We start from the raw sequence: 17916 nt of genomic DNA on the forward strand, positions 1-17916 counted from the left end.
TGCTTTGACTCAGTATTAAGAAAATGTAAGACACGTTAAATCACAAAAACATAAAAATAATGACCCGTTTAAAATGTCAAGACTTGTTGAAAACATACAAAAGTGGTTAAAAAAAAGAATGACATCAATTATTGAAGTAAGAATTTCATGACTAGAATGAGAATAAAAATACTAAACTGGATTCAATCCAGATCCAGTGAATGAGGCTGTTCAGAAAGAGTGTGTGTGTGTGTGTGTGTGTGTGTGTGTGTGTGTGTGTGTGTGTGTGTGTGTGTGTGTGTGTGTGTGTATCCGTGTTAAGAATCGCTCAGGTTTATGTTGTGCATGAAAGGGGTGTGCTTGTTTTAGTACTTTAGATTTCCATACTGTCAGGATCGAGTGTCCCGTGCTTTTAAGGTGACTGTGTTTGTTTACGTGTATGTGTGTTCAGGTGTGTGTTTAGTGTTGACTGGAGGAGGGATCAGATTTTGCTTTAAGTCTATAACACATAGGTGGGTGGGTCAACGTCAGTTCGCTATAGCAAGGGATATAGTGAGGGGACGTCTACGAGTCAAGTCTCCTCCCCCGTCCCCTCAGAGCTCCACCTCTTTAGAGATCTGCGATGCGATGTGCCTGAAGGCGAGGGGGGCCCCCCAAAGGCGTGTGTAGCGTACTCCATTTGCCTCTGCGGGACCCACACTCAGTTGGCACACCTCTGCTTGGAATGCGACTTTTGACCCTGCCGACCCATGACTGCAGCACAGCAGAAACGGGCCAGCATGCCGGACCTGGCAGCCACATCCCCTCGCTGCCTCACGCAAGGCAAGTACCACTTCTGCAGGGGCCCGGGGGGGACGGGAGAGACGACCCCTTACATCCCACCCCCCTCCCCCGCCCCAGGGCTCGGACGCTTTCTGATCCCCAGATAAATGGCCACTGGGAAATAGAGAGAAAGAGAGCATGAGAACGAGAGAGACGAATACTGAGAGATTTACAGAAAAAGTTCCTGCAAAACTCACATTTTCAGAAAGTAGTCACTGCTTTCATCACCATTGTTTTATTCTGGTTTATGTTATTTTTTATGTAATTTTATGTTATTAAGTTTATTCCTATAAACCTTTTATTTCTATTAATATTATTTACAATTACTACTTATTAATAATATTTTTATGTTAATTATTGGCTATTTTTTCCCTGTCACTTTGTGTGTATTGATGCTTTGGCATTATTTAAATTAAAAAATGAATCCACAGCTGATGTTTATATTACTCTATTCATTGCAATCTGTTGACAAAGTCTGTTCTTAAAGTTGGCATGAAATGAAAATGAGAGATTTCTTGATCATAACATGTAGTATCATATGAGGACTCACCCTGTGACCGAAGATCTGCTGACTCCCTCAGATTCATTTGTGACCCTGCAAAAAAGCACACATCTTGAGATGATCTGCATTATCCCAACAGTGTCCGATCCATGCAACACAACTCCAACATCACTAACAAAAAGACAAACATGCGTATCTCTGGATCTCTCAGTCCTGTATGAAGATAACCCAGCAATTTAATTTGCAATTAGGTCAATATAACCCGATGTTGACCTGAAAAAGTATAAACGGGTCATTACTAATAAAAACTTGCGTGTTCCTGATGCATGCAAACCGATTAGAGACAAAATCTCCATGCACCATCATCCAGACTTTCCTCACCCTCACATCCTATTTATCAGACTCGCACAATTCTGCGAAGGACATTGCATGCAGACAGGCATGCCATATGCAGAGACAGACGGACATGCAGCAGAAACAGACAGGCAAACAGAGGCAGACAGGGGAACTTACTAACTGTTTTGGATCCCTGTGGAAGAGTGCAACCCGACACTGATTTATTAGAGCCCTGGCGTTTAGAAGGGTCAAGATTGACCCTAGAAGAGAGAAACACAATGAGGTTGCCAAGAGAAAGAGAGAGAGAAAGTCAAAGACAGAAGGATTGATTGATAGGTAGAGCAAATGGAGAGAAAGAAAGGTAACAGAAAAATAAGAACAAAGAGGGAGAGATTAGGAAAGGTACACATTTGTACACTTGGAAAGCTTGAAAAGGAGAGGCAATATGCCAAGGAATGATGAAGGCATGAAGAGTAAGTATAAAACCAACTTTTAAGCTGAAAGAATTCCCCTGTGGGACCCCAGTGTTATTGGACAGGTAGCACTATTTTTTTTTTTTTTTAAAGGAATCCCACATTTTGCTGCAGTAATGTGTGAGGCAAAGTCATCAAGTCTATGCATCTTTTGTATGTGAATGTGTCTGTCAAAATCTTATTTACAAATTTAATAATTTCAAGTATTAGCTAAAAGCCAACCGCTGCTTAAGCGACCCGTGTAACCCTGTTCACACTAACTGCAACTTGCAGTGACTGACAAAGTAACCTGAAGTCATTCATTTTCATTGACAGTTGACAGCATCCTTTTTGATCACAGTGAAATGTGTCCACACTGCTTACTGTTGGGGCTTATCCACACTGTATACACGAAATAGCGCTAGTATTATATTTTTGGTTGCCAATATTTTTGATTGCCAAAACTTCAGTCCATCACTATAATTTGTTATACACTGTTGCATGCAGCAGCACAACTGTCAGGTAGTGAGCAAAAGTACAGTGACCTACCGACCTCCAGCAATAAAATCTGTCGGTGTAAACAACTTTAGAATCTTCTCTCTGGATCAGAGACAGCTTTCCATTCTAAATTATGCTTAACCCTGTTTTCTGTCATGTGATGTGCAATGTTTTTTAATGCATAGCTATTAGGGCTGTAACGATGCACTCATGTCACGATTCGATACAATTTGCGATATTGAACTCACGATACAATACTATCGCGATATTTTAAGCCAAAATAAAGAAGAGAGATTTTTTTATCATCATTACTTTATTATTAAAATTATATTATTTAATTTTTTATCAGGACCCACAAATATTTCCCCATCGCATTATTATACATTATATTCAACATTATATATAGTAGTTTAATGTAGTAATGTCACTGAAAGTCTGTAAGCTTCAATTTTTTCCCCTCACGCAGTACTTTGCCTCGCGCTTTCAATGCAGGCATTTGTTGGATCTCTTACACAGACAAGCCACACACGCACAGTCTCTCCCAGTGCTCGCTCTTTCCTGCCTCTCCCGCTATTAATGCACTATACATATAAGAATAAACCATATAAAATGCTTTGAATAATCATACTACTAAAACTAAATGTGATATGGCCATTTAATGATGTTTGCTCTTTCGCTTTGAGGATTGTCGTTTCAGTGCATGTGCTTCAGATGAACGATGAAATCAATCACAGTTCTAATGGCAAGAAAGCATGTCAAAATGACTATTCCCAAGCAGTAAATGGTTAATTCATCCCAAAAAATTAATTCTGCATTTACTCACTCTCGTGTTTTTTTCGCGAGTGACGCAAGCATTTGAACATCCGTGTTTCCTACAGTATGCCCACCGTTGTAAATCTGTTCATCATATAAAGCCACTGTGTCTCAGAAGACTTGGATTTGGATTAGACACTCAACTGATAATTTTTTAACATGCCTTTATGACATTTTTTGGATCTTTTAAGTTTCAGAGGAATGGACTTTAAGTGGAGGGACAGAAATCTCTCAGGTTTCATAAAAAATATTTTTTTATTTGTGTTTGGAAGTTGAACAAAAATCTTATTGGAGCAACGTGGATGAGTAGGCTACATGATGACTGAATTAACATTTTTGGGTGAATCAAACCTTATAAATACAGTAAGCTGAGCCTTGGATAAAACAAACTATATTGCGAATCATTTCGTTTACATCAACGATAAGTATCGTCACATTTTTATATTGCGATATCTCGATATAACGATGTATCGTTACTCCCATAATAACTATGCATACTGTATGCTTTTATTTGTATAATGAGAGCATCTCCTCTTACCTGCGTGTGAGTTTGGAGGTGAGTTTGCTGAACAGGTTAGAGGTGGCCCGGCTGCGGGCATTGGGCGGCAGGGCTCCAGCGTCATGACTAAGGGTGGGCGACGTGGGCGGAGGTCCATAGGTGGGCGGTACACGGTCACGGAGCTGACCCCCATGGAAGGTGCTCCGGATGGTGGATCCACGTGTCAGCCGACAACGCTCACCTGAGGAAGAGGAGGAGGATGCTCCTGCTCCACCAATACTGAGAGTGGAGGGAGAGGTGGGAGGGAGGCGGTGAGACAGAGAGCTGAGGAGAGACAGACACATGAGAATGAATGAGAGGCGGACAGTGCACTGCAATATGCAGCACAATGACAGAGTATGACTGTGTTTGCGAATGTGTGTGTTTGTCACCTGTTGTCTTTGCCGTTCTGCAGCAGCGAGTGTCGGTCAGTGCTGGTACGATCTGTACATACGTACGTGTTTCTGCGGGTCATAGTACTTCCTGGGATATTATTCTGCAAGGAAGATGGCACACAACATATCGTTAACCCCCCATAAAATAAAGAATATCAATACAAAACACAACACTACACATACACACATAAAATGGGATCCAACAGTCTGAGAACATATTGAAAACCTAGGATTCAAAATGTAATAAAAATAGTTTTAGTATTAAAGATCAAACAGGATGATGATTTTTAATATTTAGGATTCAGTCTCTTATGCTAATCAAGGCAGCACTTATTTCCTCAAAATACAATAAAAATTGTGAATTATTACAATTTAAAATAACTTTTCTATTTTACTATAATTATTATTGGTACTCGAGAAACATTTCATATTTTTGTGGAAACCATGACAGTTTTATTCAGGATTCTTTAATAAATAGAAACAGCATTTATTATATTATATATATATATATATATATATTATAAATTAGAGAAATTTCTCTCTTACTGTGGTGGCGGTCATCTCCTTGCGCCGATCAGGTATCTCTGCCTTGTTGGGGTTGTTGGCGGTGCTGACCATTGGACTAGATGGTGGTAGGGTTCGACTGCCCATTACACTACAGCTGGCCTTCCTCGGCGGCATACGGCTCTCACGCAGCTCACGATCTCCACCGCTAGTCGGGCTACGCTTAGGGTGCATCACAGGCATGCTAGGACCACCTGCAGAATAAACTAATAATGATTATAATCATTAACTATTAGAAGTACGTTTGTGTTTAGAGTCAAGCTCAAGTGTCTCGTACAGAAGTCACTGTGCCGTCGCTGACGGTGGTAGGTAGAGGCGCTGCGCTGAGTCTTGCTGTGTGAGGATGAGGAAGATGATGAAGAAGATGATGGTTTATTGGTTCCATTAGTCATTGGGCTTGGACGCACACGTGGCAACGTCATACTGCCGCTAACTCGTGACTCAGCGCCATCCTATGACCAAATGGCAATGAAAAATAAATAAATAAATATATAAACCCTCAGAATCCATTTTTTTGGTTTACCTCAAGTATTATATATTACCTCAGTCTTCAGGCCCAACAATAGATATGTAGCCGTGACTTCATTATATTTCTGATTGAGTAAAGAGTCCTTAATTTCTTCTGTAGTAAAACCCATCCCAACCATAATCTCTGGAAAGACAAAGAAATCAGTGAGAACAGAAAGAAATATTTCCCGACACAATCAGTCACTTTATTCTATGCATCACTGTAACAGAACAGTCAAGACAAGTCCCCTTTATTTATATAGTGCTTTATACAATACAGATTGTTTCAAAGCAGCTTTACAGTGATAACAGGAAAATGTGCATTTTGGCTGTTGTTCAGTTGAAGTCAGTTTAGTGTTGATTCAGTTCAGTTGTAAAGATCATCAATAATCAAAATAGTTTATTTCAACTATAAAGCAGTTCTGCAAAAAATTGTGTCATCGTCCAGCTCAGTTCAGTTCTCATACAACAGCGTCAGTATAGTCGGATCAATAATACTGTTGAACATTAAGTTAGATAGTAACAGTAGTCAAATTCTTTAACCAGTTTCTTACTGGTCTACATGCTCACCAATGCGGTTGGCATCACTGTAGTCCTCTACTGGCTCAATGTGGGGCTTCAGGTCATCGCCCTCATACCCTGCATTCATCCACTTATCCTTCATCACTTGCTGTGGAGGAAATACCAGCATCCTGACTACACAGAAACTTCTTAGCTCAGTCATTTATCTGCATTAACTTAACACAAATCATACACTAATAATAGCTTTTAGCGACTTCCAGCAAACGCATGCTGTACATCCTAAATCACAGAAATTGTACAGAGATATAACTCAGCAGAGAGGGGTCATATAATGTATCTGGTCTCACGTTTAGTATTTGGTATGGTAGAGTGTATCAATGAATGTGCAATTACTCACCTCTAGAGTGCAACGTTTGCTGGGATTGAGCACAAGAAACCTGCGCAGAATCCCCTCACAGTCTGTGGACATGTAGAAGGGTACACGGTACTTCCCCCTCAACACTCGCTCACGCAGCTCCTGGAAAACACATGCACCAGCAAACAGTATGACAAACAGATATCAGTGTGATCTATAGGGTTTTGACACACCAAGCCGACGGTTGGATTTCGACGCTGCTTGATTTTTGACGTTTGGACAGTAAGATACTAAAGAATTTAGAAATAAGGGTTTAAATAACATTTAATTAAAATGTTTAAAACCAAAGCTAAGACACATTCAAAGTACCGTAAAAAAAAAAAAATTAAAACTGTGCACAATTCTAAATTAATTTCCCCCAAAGTATTCCACCATTCAAAAGTTTGGAGTCAGCACAATTTTGTTATTATTATTTATACTTTCATTCAGCAAGGGTGCATTAATTAAAACCCCACAGTAAAGAATTAATTTCATTGTTACAAAAAATATATTTCAAATAAATGCGTTTTTTATTACTTTCTATCTATCAAAGAATTCTGGAAAAGATCATGGTTTCCACAAAAATGTTAACCAGCACAACTGTTTTCAAGATTGATCATTCTTTAGCAGCAAATCAGCATATTAGAATGATTTCTGAAGGATCATGTGACACTGATGACTGGAGTAATGATGCTGATCATTCAACTTTGCCATCACATTACATTTTAAATTTAAAAATAGAAAACAATTATTTTAAATTGTAATAATATTTCACAACAACCGTAGGGTGTAAAGTGGCAGGAAAGGATCATTGTAAGTGTAGGAACAAAGTAACTGTACCTTGAGGTTCTGTCCGTCAAAAGGAAGAGACCCGCTGACCAGCGTGTACAAGATGACACCCAGGCTCCAGATGTCCACCTCTGGCCCATCATACTTTTTTCCTTGAAACAACTCTGGAGCTGCATAAGGTGGGGAACCGCAGAAGGTGTCCAACTTATTCCCCAACGTAAACTCATTACTAAAGCCAAAGTCTGCTATCTTTATGTTAGCATCTGCATCCAACAGCAAATTCTCTGCCTGCAAATACAGAAAGAAATGAAAGCATGAAGGAGGCAGAAAAATGATTAAGTTGTACAGATGAACTGTGTGAAGGACAGAAAAACAAAGAGAAACAAACAGGACAGAAAGTGATACAAAACCTAATACTACTTCGTACTTTTACACTATATTGCTTGTACATTGGTAAAAAAATAATAATATTTTTTGTATCTTTAAAATGATTTATTAGTATCAAAACTGAATAAGATTTAATGGGGTTTGTAAAATCTGCACAATTCAGATATATTCTCTCACACGATTTTGCTTCTCAGGTAAAATGAAAATTGTGTTCGGGATGTTTAGATATTTTCATTGAAAAACAAGACAAAACTGCAGATGTGCAGTACAAAGATTCCAGCTCGTACCTTCAGATCTCTATGAACTATATTCTTCTGATGACAGTAATGAACAGCTGACACAATCTGAAATGAAAAAAATAAATAAAAATACAGCCCAGGTAAAACACATTAAACTGGAGCTAAAATTGTCAAACAGAGACTTAATGTGTGGCAACATCTTGATCTTAAACTGTATGTGCTGTAGTCATTAGGCAAATGCCTTACCTGTCTGAATTTGGCTCTAGCCTCTATTTCTTTCATTCTCCCATGAGACACCAGGTAATCAAACACCTCACCTGCAAAACCAAATCACACATGAATATTGTGCCAAAATATCACAGATATCACAGATACTATGAATGTTATGAGTATCAAAGGTCTTGACTTTTTGCATTAAGTTTCAGCTCTGGAAAAAAAAAACACATTACACAAATAAACACCCTACAGTGAACGCACAGCTCATAAAGTACATTCATGGCCACACTAGTATGTACTAGATATAGTTACGCAATGTAGTATACTCCATACTTCAATGTGAACGTCAGAGCTCACCTCCACTTGCATATTCCATCACAAGATAAAGTGTCTTCTCTGTTTCGATAACCTCAAAGAGTTGCACTGTAATATATAAAAGTAGCTGAGATGAAATATTTTTTGGAAAACTTACATCTAAACAGCATTAGCTAATTATTTTGTACAGTCAGTATTATAAAAGCAGCACTCATGCATGCATTCTTACCAATGTTGGGGTGATGGAGGGTCTTCATGATCCGCACTTCTCTGAACAGCTGCAAAAAAAAGACAAAGAAAGTAAGAAAGAGGGTGGTGTGACTCTTCATTAAATATTTCCCAGAATATACTGATATTCTTATCATCATCAACATGAAGCCTTAAGGTAGGAAAGTACCATATCTCTCGTTATTAGATGATACAAATACATGTACATGAAGGCGCGCACACACACACACACACACACACACACACACACACAATCACAATACTCTTTTTCTTTTTTATCACATTGCCTCATTCTCTCATAATGACAAATAATGAAAAAAAAAACAAAAAAAACTAATCTATTTAATAACTGCTACTGTCAGTTTAAAGTTGGCATGAAACTGACATTCATCCTATATATTTTCTTAAAGGGGTCATGATATGAGAAATAAAATTTTCCTTGATCTTTTGGTATATAAGAGGTCTTTGTATCATTAATACATCCATCAAGTCCCATAGCTTAAAATGTCCTCATCATCAATAAAAAAACATTTATATTATCAAGCTGTAACAAAGCTTTATTTGAATCCCAGGTGGCATGTGACGTCACAGAGACACAATAATTTGCATACGACTGCCATACGACTACTTTTACATCATTGCATCGTTATCCTCGCCCACTGGTGTTCAGTCGATGAGCAGCGAGTGAAATAGTTGTTTACGATAAGATTGTGATAATAACAAAATTGCGATGCCACGCTGGTCCTGGCTGTGGAAAAACATAATCTTTGCATAAGCTGCCGAAGGATCCCGATGTCAGAGAAAAATTGATTCAATTTCAAAACGTCCTAGTCAAGTAATTTCAAGTTTGTACCGCACATTTTACCAGTGACTGTTTTAAGAACAAGTGGCAATACGATACTGGCTTTGCTAACTTTTGCTCAAAGATCAGGCTGTGCCAACTGTTCTGGAACCAGCAAGGACCCCGCAAACTGTAAGTAACGTATTTGATTTTTAAACCTGTAATGACAGTTAAATTCATAATGAATCCTAGTATTTTTACTTCAAAGAATGCTCTCTTAATAATGTCTGAATCTGTCGATCACGCAGTGTGAGTTTATATGGACACTTGTCCAAACTCCCGTTATAGTGACGCTCTAACACTACGCAATGAATATCTTACTGTATTTACATTGTGTTTGCATTGTTATTTATGGTGAAAGCATTCGTGATAGTGCAGAAAATTCACGCGATCAACAGACTGTCTGTCATCTGCTCAATGCTCATCACTGCAACCTTTCATGTGATGGGAATAGATCTAAAAATAATGCTATAATCAACACTTTTCACGATTTGTAAAAATGTAGTAAAAGTATTCGAGAGGGTTCAACATGTAATACTTATTTCATATGCAAAGATGTCAGCCAAACACTGCAATGGGCGTTTACACTGAAAGCAGACACGCCCCTTCAAACAGAGCATTCAAATCAGAGGACTAAAATCAGAAGGGGAAAAAGCTGTTTATTTCTAATAAATATTTGTTATTGATCTTGTGACTCATCCATGCATGTTTTTTTTTTGACCTAGTCATTTTTTCAGTCAAAATGTCATAACTCGATTATACAGTGAAAGGACAAATTTTTCTCTGGTGACGTATGCTGTGCTTCTCCAATCATTTGGTCCGCTTGAACCCACCCTGTTCTTATAATCGAATACAAGCTCGTATTATATCTGCCTCGATCCAATCATCCAATCAACAACCAGTAGATAGAACACAGTCCTAGCCCTATTTTTTTCTTTTAGATACTCCTGTTACATTGCAACTTGAAGTGAAATAATCATGTTGTTGACATAAGAGCTCAGAGATGTTTGAATTAACTGCAAAAATACTCAAATCAGAAGACCAGAAGAAGATTTTAAAATAAGCATTGCTGACAGAAACACACTGTAAATGAATGCTGTAGTGAGCCATGTCACATGTAAACATACTTTTTATTAGGCCTACTTATTTTATGGGACTATTATCTAACCAAAAAAATCATGACACAACATCACACAGGACAAATCTTTAAGCTTTTCTTTATGTGCAACACTAAAGGGCAAGAAAAGAGGGATGGGACAAACACTTACTCTGACAACTGACAAATGCTCCACTGAACAGTGATTCCAGCACTACAACAGCTCAAATCAGCCATATGAGTGATCAAAAAGCCAAACGTGACTTATGTTTAATAAGGGTGGTTTACGGTTTGTGTACAGTTAACTGTGTGTGTTACAGAGCCAAGACTGAATCACAGTGGGGCATTCTGGGCCTGTGGAGAACCGCAGCTGTCGACCTCTCCTCTCCAACACACACACTAAGCACACAAACAAATGATGCATTTTGAAAACAAGACTGCCTATGGCCAGATTTAAAGAGATAAGTCAAAAGATTTTGGAATAAAATGAGCATAACTAAACAGTGCATGAAATTACAGCAGATATTTACAGAAAAATGATATATAATCACTGATGTCCGATGCTTAATGTACTATATCTCAAGTTTTGCACACAAAGGGGAGCCCTTGAATTCAACACAGTTGTCTGTGCTGCGATTTAATGTAAGATCCATCCAGATGACTAAAAAATGTGTGCTCAAAGACAAAAGTGTCAATAATCACACACAAAAAAAAAATCGATGTGTGCTCAAACACAGAGCCATGTTGGAGTGGTGGGCTTCAATGGGAGGAATGAAGGCCGGAGATAATCTATTACGAGACAGATGAGTCACTGGGATACAGGAGAGAGCGCAGACTAACAGAGACACTAAACACTAACACCACACAGACACATTACTGCAGTGCTTCCAAGAGCCTCACACTCTAGATTAGCATATATAGCTATATATTCACTGTTCATTTGAGGCGCTCAATATTTGATACGTGGCCTTTCTGGACACTTGGTGATATTTATATAGAGTGTGGATGTTTTTTCCTTTACCTGTACTAAAAGTGTTAAAATTACATCATTGTGTAGCATTGCGAAAGTTGTCTTAATAAAAAAGAAAATGTCTTGAAAACATAAATACTAAATATATACATAATGGTCTTACCTTTTGTAGGCTGGTTGGGTTCAACTGAGTCTTGTCGATAATCTTTATTGCAACCTAAATATACAATGCACAATTAGGGATTTGAGCTCCAAAACATACATTTTCCCTTATGCCAGGTAGACAGCCTCCAGAAAAACTTGTGAGTTTTTGTGACCAACGTGTTATAGTGTCATTTGATATTCATTAGTGGATGCTTTCATCAAAGGTAACTTGCTAGAGGGACCAAACTGGAAAACCAGTTTAGACTATTCTTGGTTATGAAAAATTATAATATATAAAATACTGTTCAAAAGTTTGGGGTCGGTACTTAAAATAAGTCTCTTATGCTTACCAGTGCTGCATTTATTTGATCAAAAACTCAGTAAAAACACTCATATTCTGAAATATTATTACAATTTAAGATAACATTTTTCTGTTTCTATATATTTTAAAATGCTGTTTATTCCAAAGCTGAATCTTCAGCATCATTACTACAGTCTTCAGTCACAAGATCCTTCAGAAATCATTCTAATATGCTGATTTGGTGCTCAAGACACATTTATTATTATTATTATCAATGTTGAAAAAGCTTAATATTTTTGTGGAAACTGTGATACATTTCTTTCCCAATTCTTTGATGAATAGAAAGCATTTAAATAAAATATAAAACCTTAACATTATAAATGTCTTTATTGTCACCTTTGATCAATTGAATGCGTCTTTGCTGAATAAAAGTATTAATTTATTTTAAAGAAACATCTTACTGCACCCAACTTTTGAACAGTACTGTATAAATTTGACTGTATTATTATTATTATGCTATTTTCATATATAGTATGTAGTATTGAAATAATATAGTATATGAAGAGAAATCTGTGCTCCTTGCTTCAGAACTTTGGTAATTTTCAGGAGTGACAACCATATTGAATAAATTAAACTATTCAGGTAGTGATAACCAAATGCACTCATTAAATGTGTAGTGTGTACAGCACCCAACTGTAAAACTAGTTGTTAATGCAGTGATGTAATTAGAAGTGTGTCTATGTCTCTTTTCTTCTTGTGTGGCACAAGTCAGAGACAGAGCCATGTGTCTTGACTCATTTGCAAATTCTCATGCCAGTCTGTCTGTCTCCTTCGTAGCTGCTTCCACCAGCCATGTGGTCTAGGAGTAACTCATACAGTACACTTCAGACAGAGCACATGCTGTTAGTAGCAACTTAAGGAGTATAAACAAAGCACACCGTTGATGGGTATTTTTAGTTTATGAAAAATTGTGTCTGATCACTAACATTGCTTAGATCAAAAAGAGCAGAACCCTTTTAGCATCCATGCTACCTAATTTATAGCCACAATACTGTTATGGTTATGTCAACCATTATAAGTCTGGGAGTGACGATGGTATTCCGTACACACACACAACCATAATTTAGGGTATTCCCATCTGCATTTAAATGCGGCTGTCACTCCCAAAAGTGTATGCGTGGCTCTAGACTACCACACATAAGTTCTTTTAATTGTACAAGAGTTTTGAAACTTTCTATAATGGTATAATCTAGAATTTTAGAAAAATGTTTTTTTATATATTTTAACACTGTATGCAGGAACTATTCTTTAAGCATCATATTCTATTATTGTCCAAGATTATTAAAACTCTAAGCTTCCCACTAACAAGTCCATCTAAAATCACACTATATCAGCTTTGGTTTATAAAAAGTAAACGTGGGCGTAAACATTTTCACACTTAAGTTGGACCACTTTAAAAATATACCACCCAAAGAATCAATGCCCACAAGTGTTCTGATGAAAATGAGACATTTTCTCCTGTACCTACATCTTATCACACCCTTCTGGTTTAACCTATGTAAACTCTCTCTCTCTCTCGCTCTCTCTCTCTCTCTCTCTCACCTCTTTGCCTGTGAGGATGTGGCGGGCTAGTTTGACTTTAGCAAAGTTGCCCTTGCCGATGGTTTTAAGGAGCCGGTAGTTTCCAATGTGTGGCAACTCGTCTGAGCAAGAGGCCATGGAGTTACGACATCTGGCACCCAGTGAACGACTCGACACATTCGTCCCCTTCTCTGAGCGACTCCCCACCAGAGACGCATGCTGGACGGAGAGACAGACAGAGAAAATGTACTAAAATTAATAAAATTTAAGTAATCAAAGAAAGAAACCTGCCTGTGCTTCTAGCCAGTAAAAAAACAACAAGTAGTTAGTTAAAATCACAGAAATTGCACGTAGAAATTGAGAAGCAGAATTTAATTGAGGAATAGGAACGTTTTAAGAAGGAAACTTTAGAAAAAAAGACTAATGCTACATCAACAGCACTGACCGACTGCACCAGATTTCTGAATTAAATCCTCATTTACTGATTAAGCCTCTTACTCCACACACAAAAATCCATCTACAGATGCAGATGGGCCACACAACTGTTGTATTTTTATTCATTTATACCAACGCTTTGATATCTTTGGCCACTGCAACAATTCTAAAAAGTCACAGGTGTGTTGCTCAAATCTGGGATTAGGAAATGATGCACTGGAATTTTGGCAACTGAAAATATTCAGCCAAATATAGTTTATATATAGGGCCGACACCATTGACTGAAACAATGACATTTAATGTTTCTCCAATGATGCGTTTCAACCATGTCAGGGTCTATTTCGTGCACACAACATGAAAAACCTACATGTCAGCAGAGTGGACGCACTTGTGACCAGAAAGTAAGATATATAGCAACTTTACTTTACTATGAGTGGTTTAATTTATCACATGAAAACACGACACACCCATACCAGGTTCAATTTCCTAATTTGCTCAATTTAATTACTTAGTTTTTAGGCTTAATTAAAACTTAAGTTTTAGAAATTCACAGAGAAACACAAACACATGCACAACCTTAATAAATGGTGACTGAACTCATATGATAATTCATATGAATTATCATTAAGATGGCTGATGTGATGATGGTATACGAGAGAGTGCAGGAAAACGGTGTGTCAGCTTTGGTGTGTGAGTAATTCTGCCCTATAATACAGGATTAACTTACTTTCCCATTGAGGTTTTAGTCTGTTGCAGCTGAAACTTAACTTTCTATTTAGATTAGCACATTTAAACCTGACTGGGTCCTTATACTCAAACTAACATCTGGTAAAGTTTACTGAATGGCTCCAACTGCCCCCTTAAGAGGGGAGAGGAAGGAGCTCACACAGAAACCAAAACATGCCCAGGTCCCCATCTGCACCGCCAACCACAGGATTACTGCTCAGGGATTGAATAAATTACTAACGATGCTCTGCCATAATCTTACTGGACTCTACCTCACACACAGAGTCCTACACTATATGCCAAACTCCACACACTGTGCACCAGGTCTTACTCTTATTTTTGAAAAATTATAACCAAAGAAATATGAAAAGGGTCTGTTGGGAGAATCACAAACGTGAAAGCATGTGTGGGATTTAAGTAAGCTTAGTCCAGTTCTGGCTCACATGTTCACTATATTTATGATCTGTTTATTTTTCTTTATTTTCTATAATATGTCAGAACATATTTGCTCAATAAAAGGTACCATGCAAATTATCTTAGCTCTGTATCCTAAAACTGTGTGCCTGTCCCATGCCAAAGGATGGGTTACCTATAATAACCACTAAATAGTCTGAATGCTGAAAAATGCTGCCTTTGCAGTTTATGCACAAAAGTAAGAAGTCAACATCCATATTCAACATTTGTGTCACATACTATATTTACTAAGATGTCTTCATCTGGTTGGCTTTTGATGACAGATTTATCATTTGCTGTATCTTTTGGCAGTTGGTCTAAAGAATAACAATGCTGACTGAGGGAGAATTTGAAAGAAAGGAGTACTATTTATATACACTACCGTTCAAAATGTTTGGGGTCAGTAAGACTTGATAAAAAAATAAAAGGATGATCAAATAGTGACCTTTAATACATTTATAATGTAACAACCCATTTCCATTTCAAATAAATGTTATAATCATTTTAATTTTCTATTCACCAAAGAATCCTGGAAAATTTTCACAGTTAACAAAAATATTAAGCATAACTGTTTGTCAACATTGATAAGAAAAATTTCTAGAGCACCAAATCAGCATTTTAGAATGTTTTCTGAAAGATCATGTGACACTAAAGACTGGAGTAATGATATAGCCATCACATTTGCCATCACAGGAATAAATTACATTTTAAAATATATTCAAATAACCATGATTTTAAATTCTAATAATATCACTGTTTTATCAAATCTGACAAACCTCAAACTTTTGAATGGAAGTGTATATAAAAAGAGAAAGGAATGAACTAATATATAATTGTTAGGCAGACAGTCCAAATGCAAAACTGTGTTCATGGTTCCATCCTAACTAAGACACCAACAACCTGATCCTTTACATACAATTTGGTTAGTTGAACATACTTTAATTATTACTTAAAACGTTTACCTTGGTGATTGTTTAAAACAAATTTACAGCAAGTATAGAATTGTGTTCATTAAGTGTTACCATCAGCTGAGTTTGTTTTATTATTATTATTATTATTTAATAAGGTTTCAATCAAGAAGTCAAACATCAGATAAACTGAATCCCTACTGATTTTAAATCAACAGCACCCTCGTTTATTAATTAAGTAAATAGTTGTTTATATTTAGTTTACTGGGTTACAGAAACAACACTAAATACATTAGCACAAGTCTGGGTCAGGTCAAGTGCTGGCGCAGAACTGGTAGGCCACTAGTGCGTCTGATTATGGAGCACGCAACTGTAGACGAGCGGAGACGACAGACCACCGCTAACACTGAAACCTCACTGGTGCCCCAAATGGTTATATTCTATTTTATAATATGTAGAGACAGAGTGCTCAGAGTTCCTTGCTATTCTCCCGCAAATTCTGCCAATGATGCAAAACCGCGCGCTGGGAGAGCATGGCGCTCGTGCGCAGATGATGCGCTGATGTGTACACTATGCGGATGGCCTGCGCTCTACTGCCGGCGCGTTTCGCAGCGCCTCTTTTGCTGCTTTGCACATTCAAGGATGCGGCCCGTTTAGCCAAAGAACCTGCTACGCGTACATGGGCCACTGTGTCCTGCCTCTCCATCCTCCCATGAACGCTATCAGGCAATGAATCCCTGATATTCTATCCCGCCTGCAAAAATGACCGTGCACCTGACGTTAAATAGCCGACTGGGCGTTGTGGAAACGGAGCGAAGAGATGATATATATTAAAACAATAATAATTCATTTGAAATGATGATACTTACATGATCTGTGCTCCGGTCGTTCGCAGACGGTAAAGCAGACCGAGAGGACATTTTCCCTGAGATTGCAAACGATTAAAGAGGAATAGCGCGAAGAGTATTTACAGATTTAATCTCCCCCGGTAAACGCAGCCCACATCGGCCGTGCTGCTGCAGCTGGGGCCGTGCTCGTCTCACACCGCCTGCTCGGTAAAGCCTGCGTCTGTCATGGCAGCGGCAACAGCAGTCCGCAAATCTCACAGATGTCCTCGAAACAGCTGCATTATTTTTCTGCAAACCGTAACGATCAAACGCGTCTGTTGACGCTATAAACGCAAGCGCGGCTGTAAATATGTGCTAAAACAGAGTAATGCTTGGCCGGAGCCCAACGATTTTGTAGCGACTCGCTACCCCCCGCCTCATCTCCGCGAGCAAAACAAATACGGCTCCGACAACCCCGTTCTCTTTTCTCATAATAATACCGATTATCTCCCCGTTCCCTTGTACCGTTCAGTCTCGCGCGCGCTTGCTCTCTTGTCGCATCTGTTTGTCATGGGAAAACAGAAGCTTTGGCCGGTGACGAGGCCGAAACCCGTTCACATCCTAAAGCAGCCGTTATATTCCAGCGGCAGATATGTGAGATGCGCCACTGCTGCCTCCGCTAGCGCTCGTCTCGGTACTGACACAGGCGCGTGGACGCACACGCGCGCGCACCGACGGACCATTTAAAGAGCTCCACACCAGCGGACTGATATCGAGAACTTGCTTATGTCCAAATTCTCCGTGACTGTAGAGGTCTTTAATCTCTCACTCATTATTTCGTTTCATAGTCATGCTTATTCAAAAGTGTCAATTAAGATGCATGTTGTAAATGTAGGCTATCAATGAACGTTAGGTCTATTTACAATATTTACAGGTCAGTTGTAAGGACAGGATTATAACACTAAAGGATGCAACTGACTTCAGATGATTGAGTTTACTGTGTCTTTAGCTGAGCATTTAACTGAATGAAAGCATTGTGATTAAACGGTGTAGGTAGCCTATCTCCATTTTTGTCACTGGCAGTTTTGTGAGGTCTCTTTACACATTGGCTAAGAACTGGCCAAAATGGGCCATATCA

The 17916-nt window shown here is 38.4% G+C and overlaps 1 protein-coding gene across 1 annotated transcript; it reads right to left on the reverse strand.

Moving 5' to 3' along the window:
• Window positions 1–432: 432 nt before the first annotated feature.
• On the reverse strand, window positions 433–16985 carry mark4a (MAP/microtubule affinity-regulating kinase 4a). Its single transcript, XM_079816132.1, has 18 exons — window positions 16821–16985; window positions 13451–13648; window positions 11567–11620; window positions 8498–8546; window positions 8311–8376; window positions 7984–8054; window positions 7786–7842; window positions 7163–7399; window positions 6326–6445; window positions 5977–6076; window positions 5442–5551; window positions 5177–5351; window positions 4882–5093; window positions 4333–4436; window positions 3941–4225; window positions 1813–1899; window positions 1352–1396; window positions 433–915 (listed from the first exon to the last, which is right to left on the reverse strand). Exons 1-18 carry the CDS (start codon window positions 16869–16871, stop codon window positions 573–575), a joined length of 2364 nt encoding a protein of 787 aa, XP_079672258.1. The 5' UTR covers window positions 16872–16985; the 3' UTR covers window positions 433–572.
• Between the last annotated feature and the right edge of the window lie 931 nt (window positions 16986–17916).

Source organism: Gobio gobio (genome assembly GCF_949357685.1).
Source record: "Gobio gobio genome assembly, chromosome: 4".
Taxonomy (NCBI): domain Eukaryota; kingdom Metazoa; phylum Chordata; class Actinopteri; order Cypriniformes; family Gobionidae; genus Gobio; species Gobio gobio.

Excerpts from the sequence above, each read along its gene's own strand:
- mark4a (XM_079816132.1), bottom strand. The coding sequence starts at position 16,871 with ATGTCCTCTCGGTCTGCTTTACCGTCTGCGAACGACCGGAGCACAGAT. Across the intron at positions 8,547-11,566 it reads ACCCAACCAGCCTACAAAAG|CTGTTCAGAGAAGTGCGGAT; the intron begins GTAAGACCATTA and ends TTTTTTTTGCAG. Across the intron at positions 4,437-4,881 it reads AGGAGATGACCGCCACCACA|AATAATATCCCAGGAAGTAC; the intron begins GTAAGAGAGAAA and ends TCTTCCTTGCAG.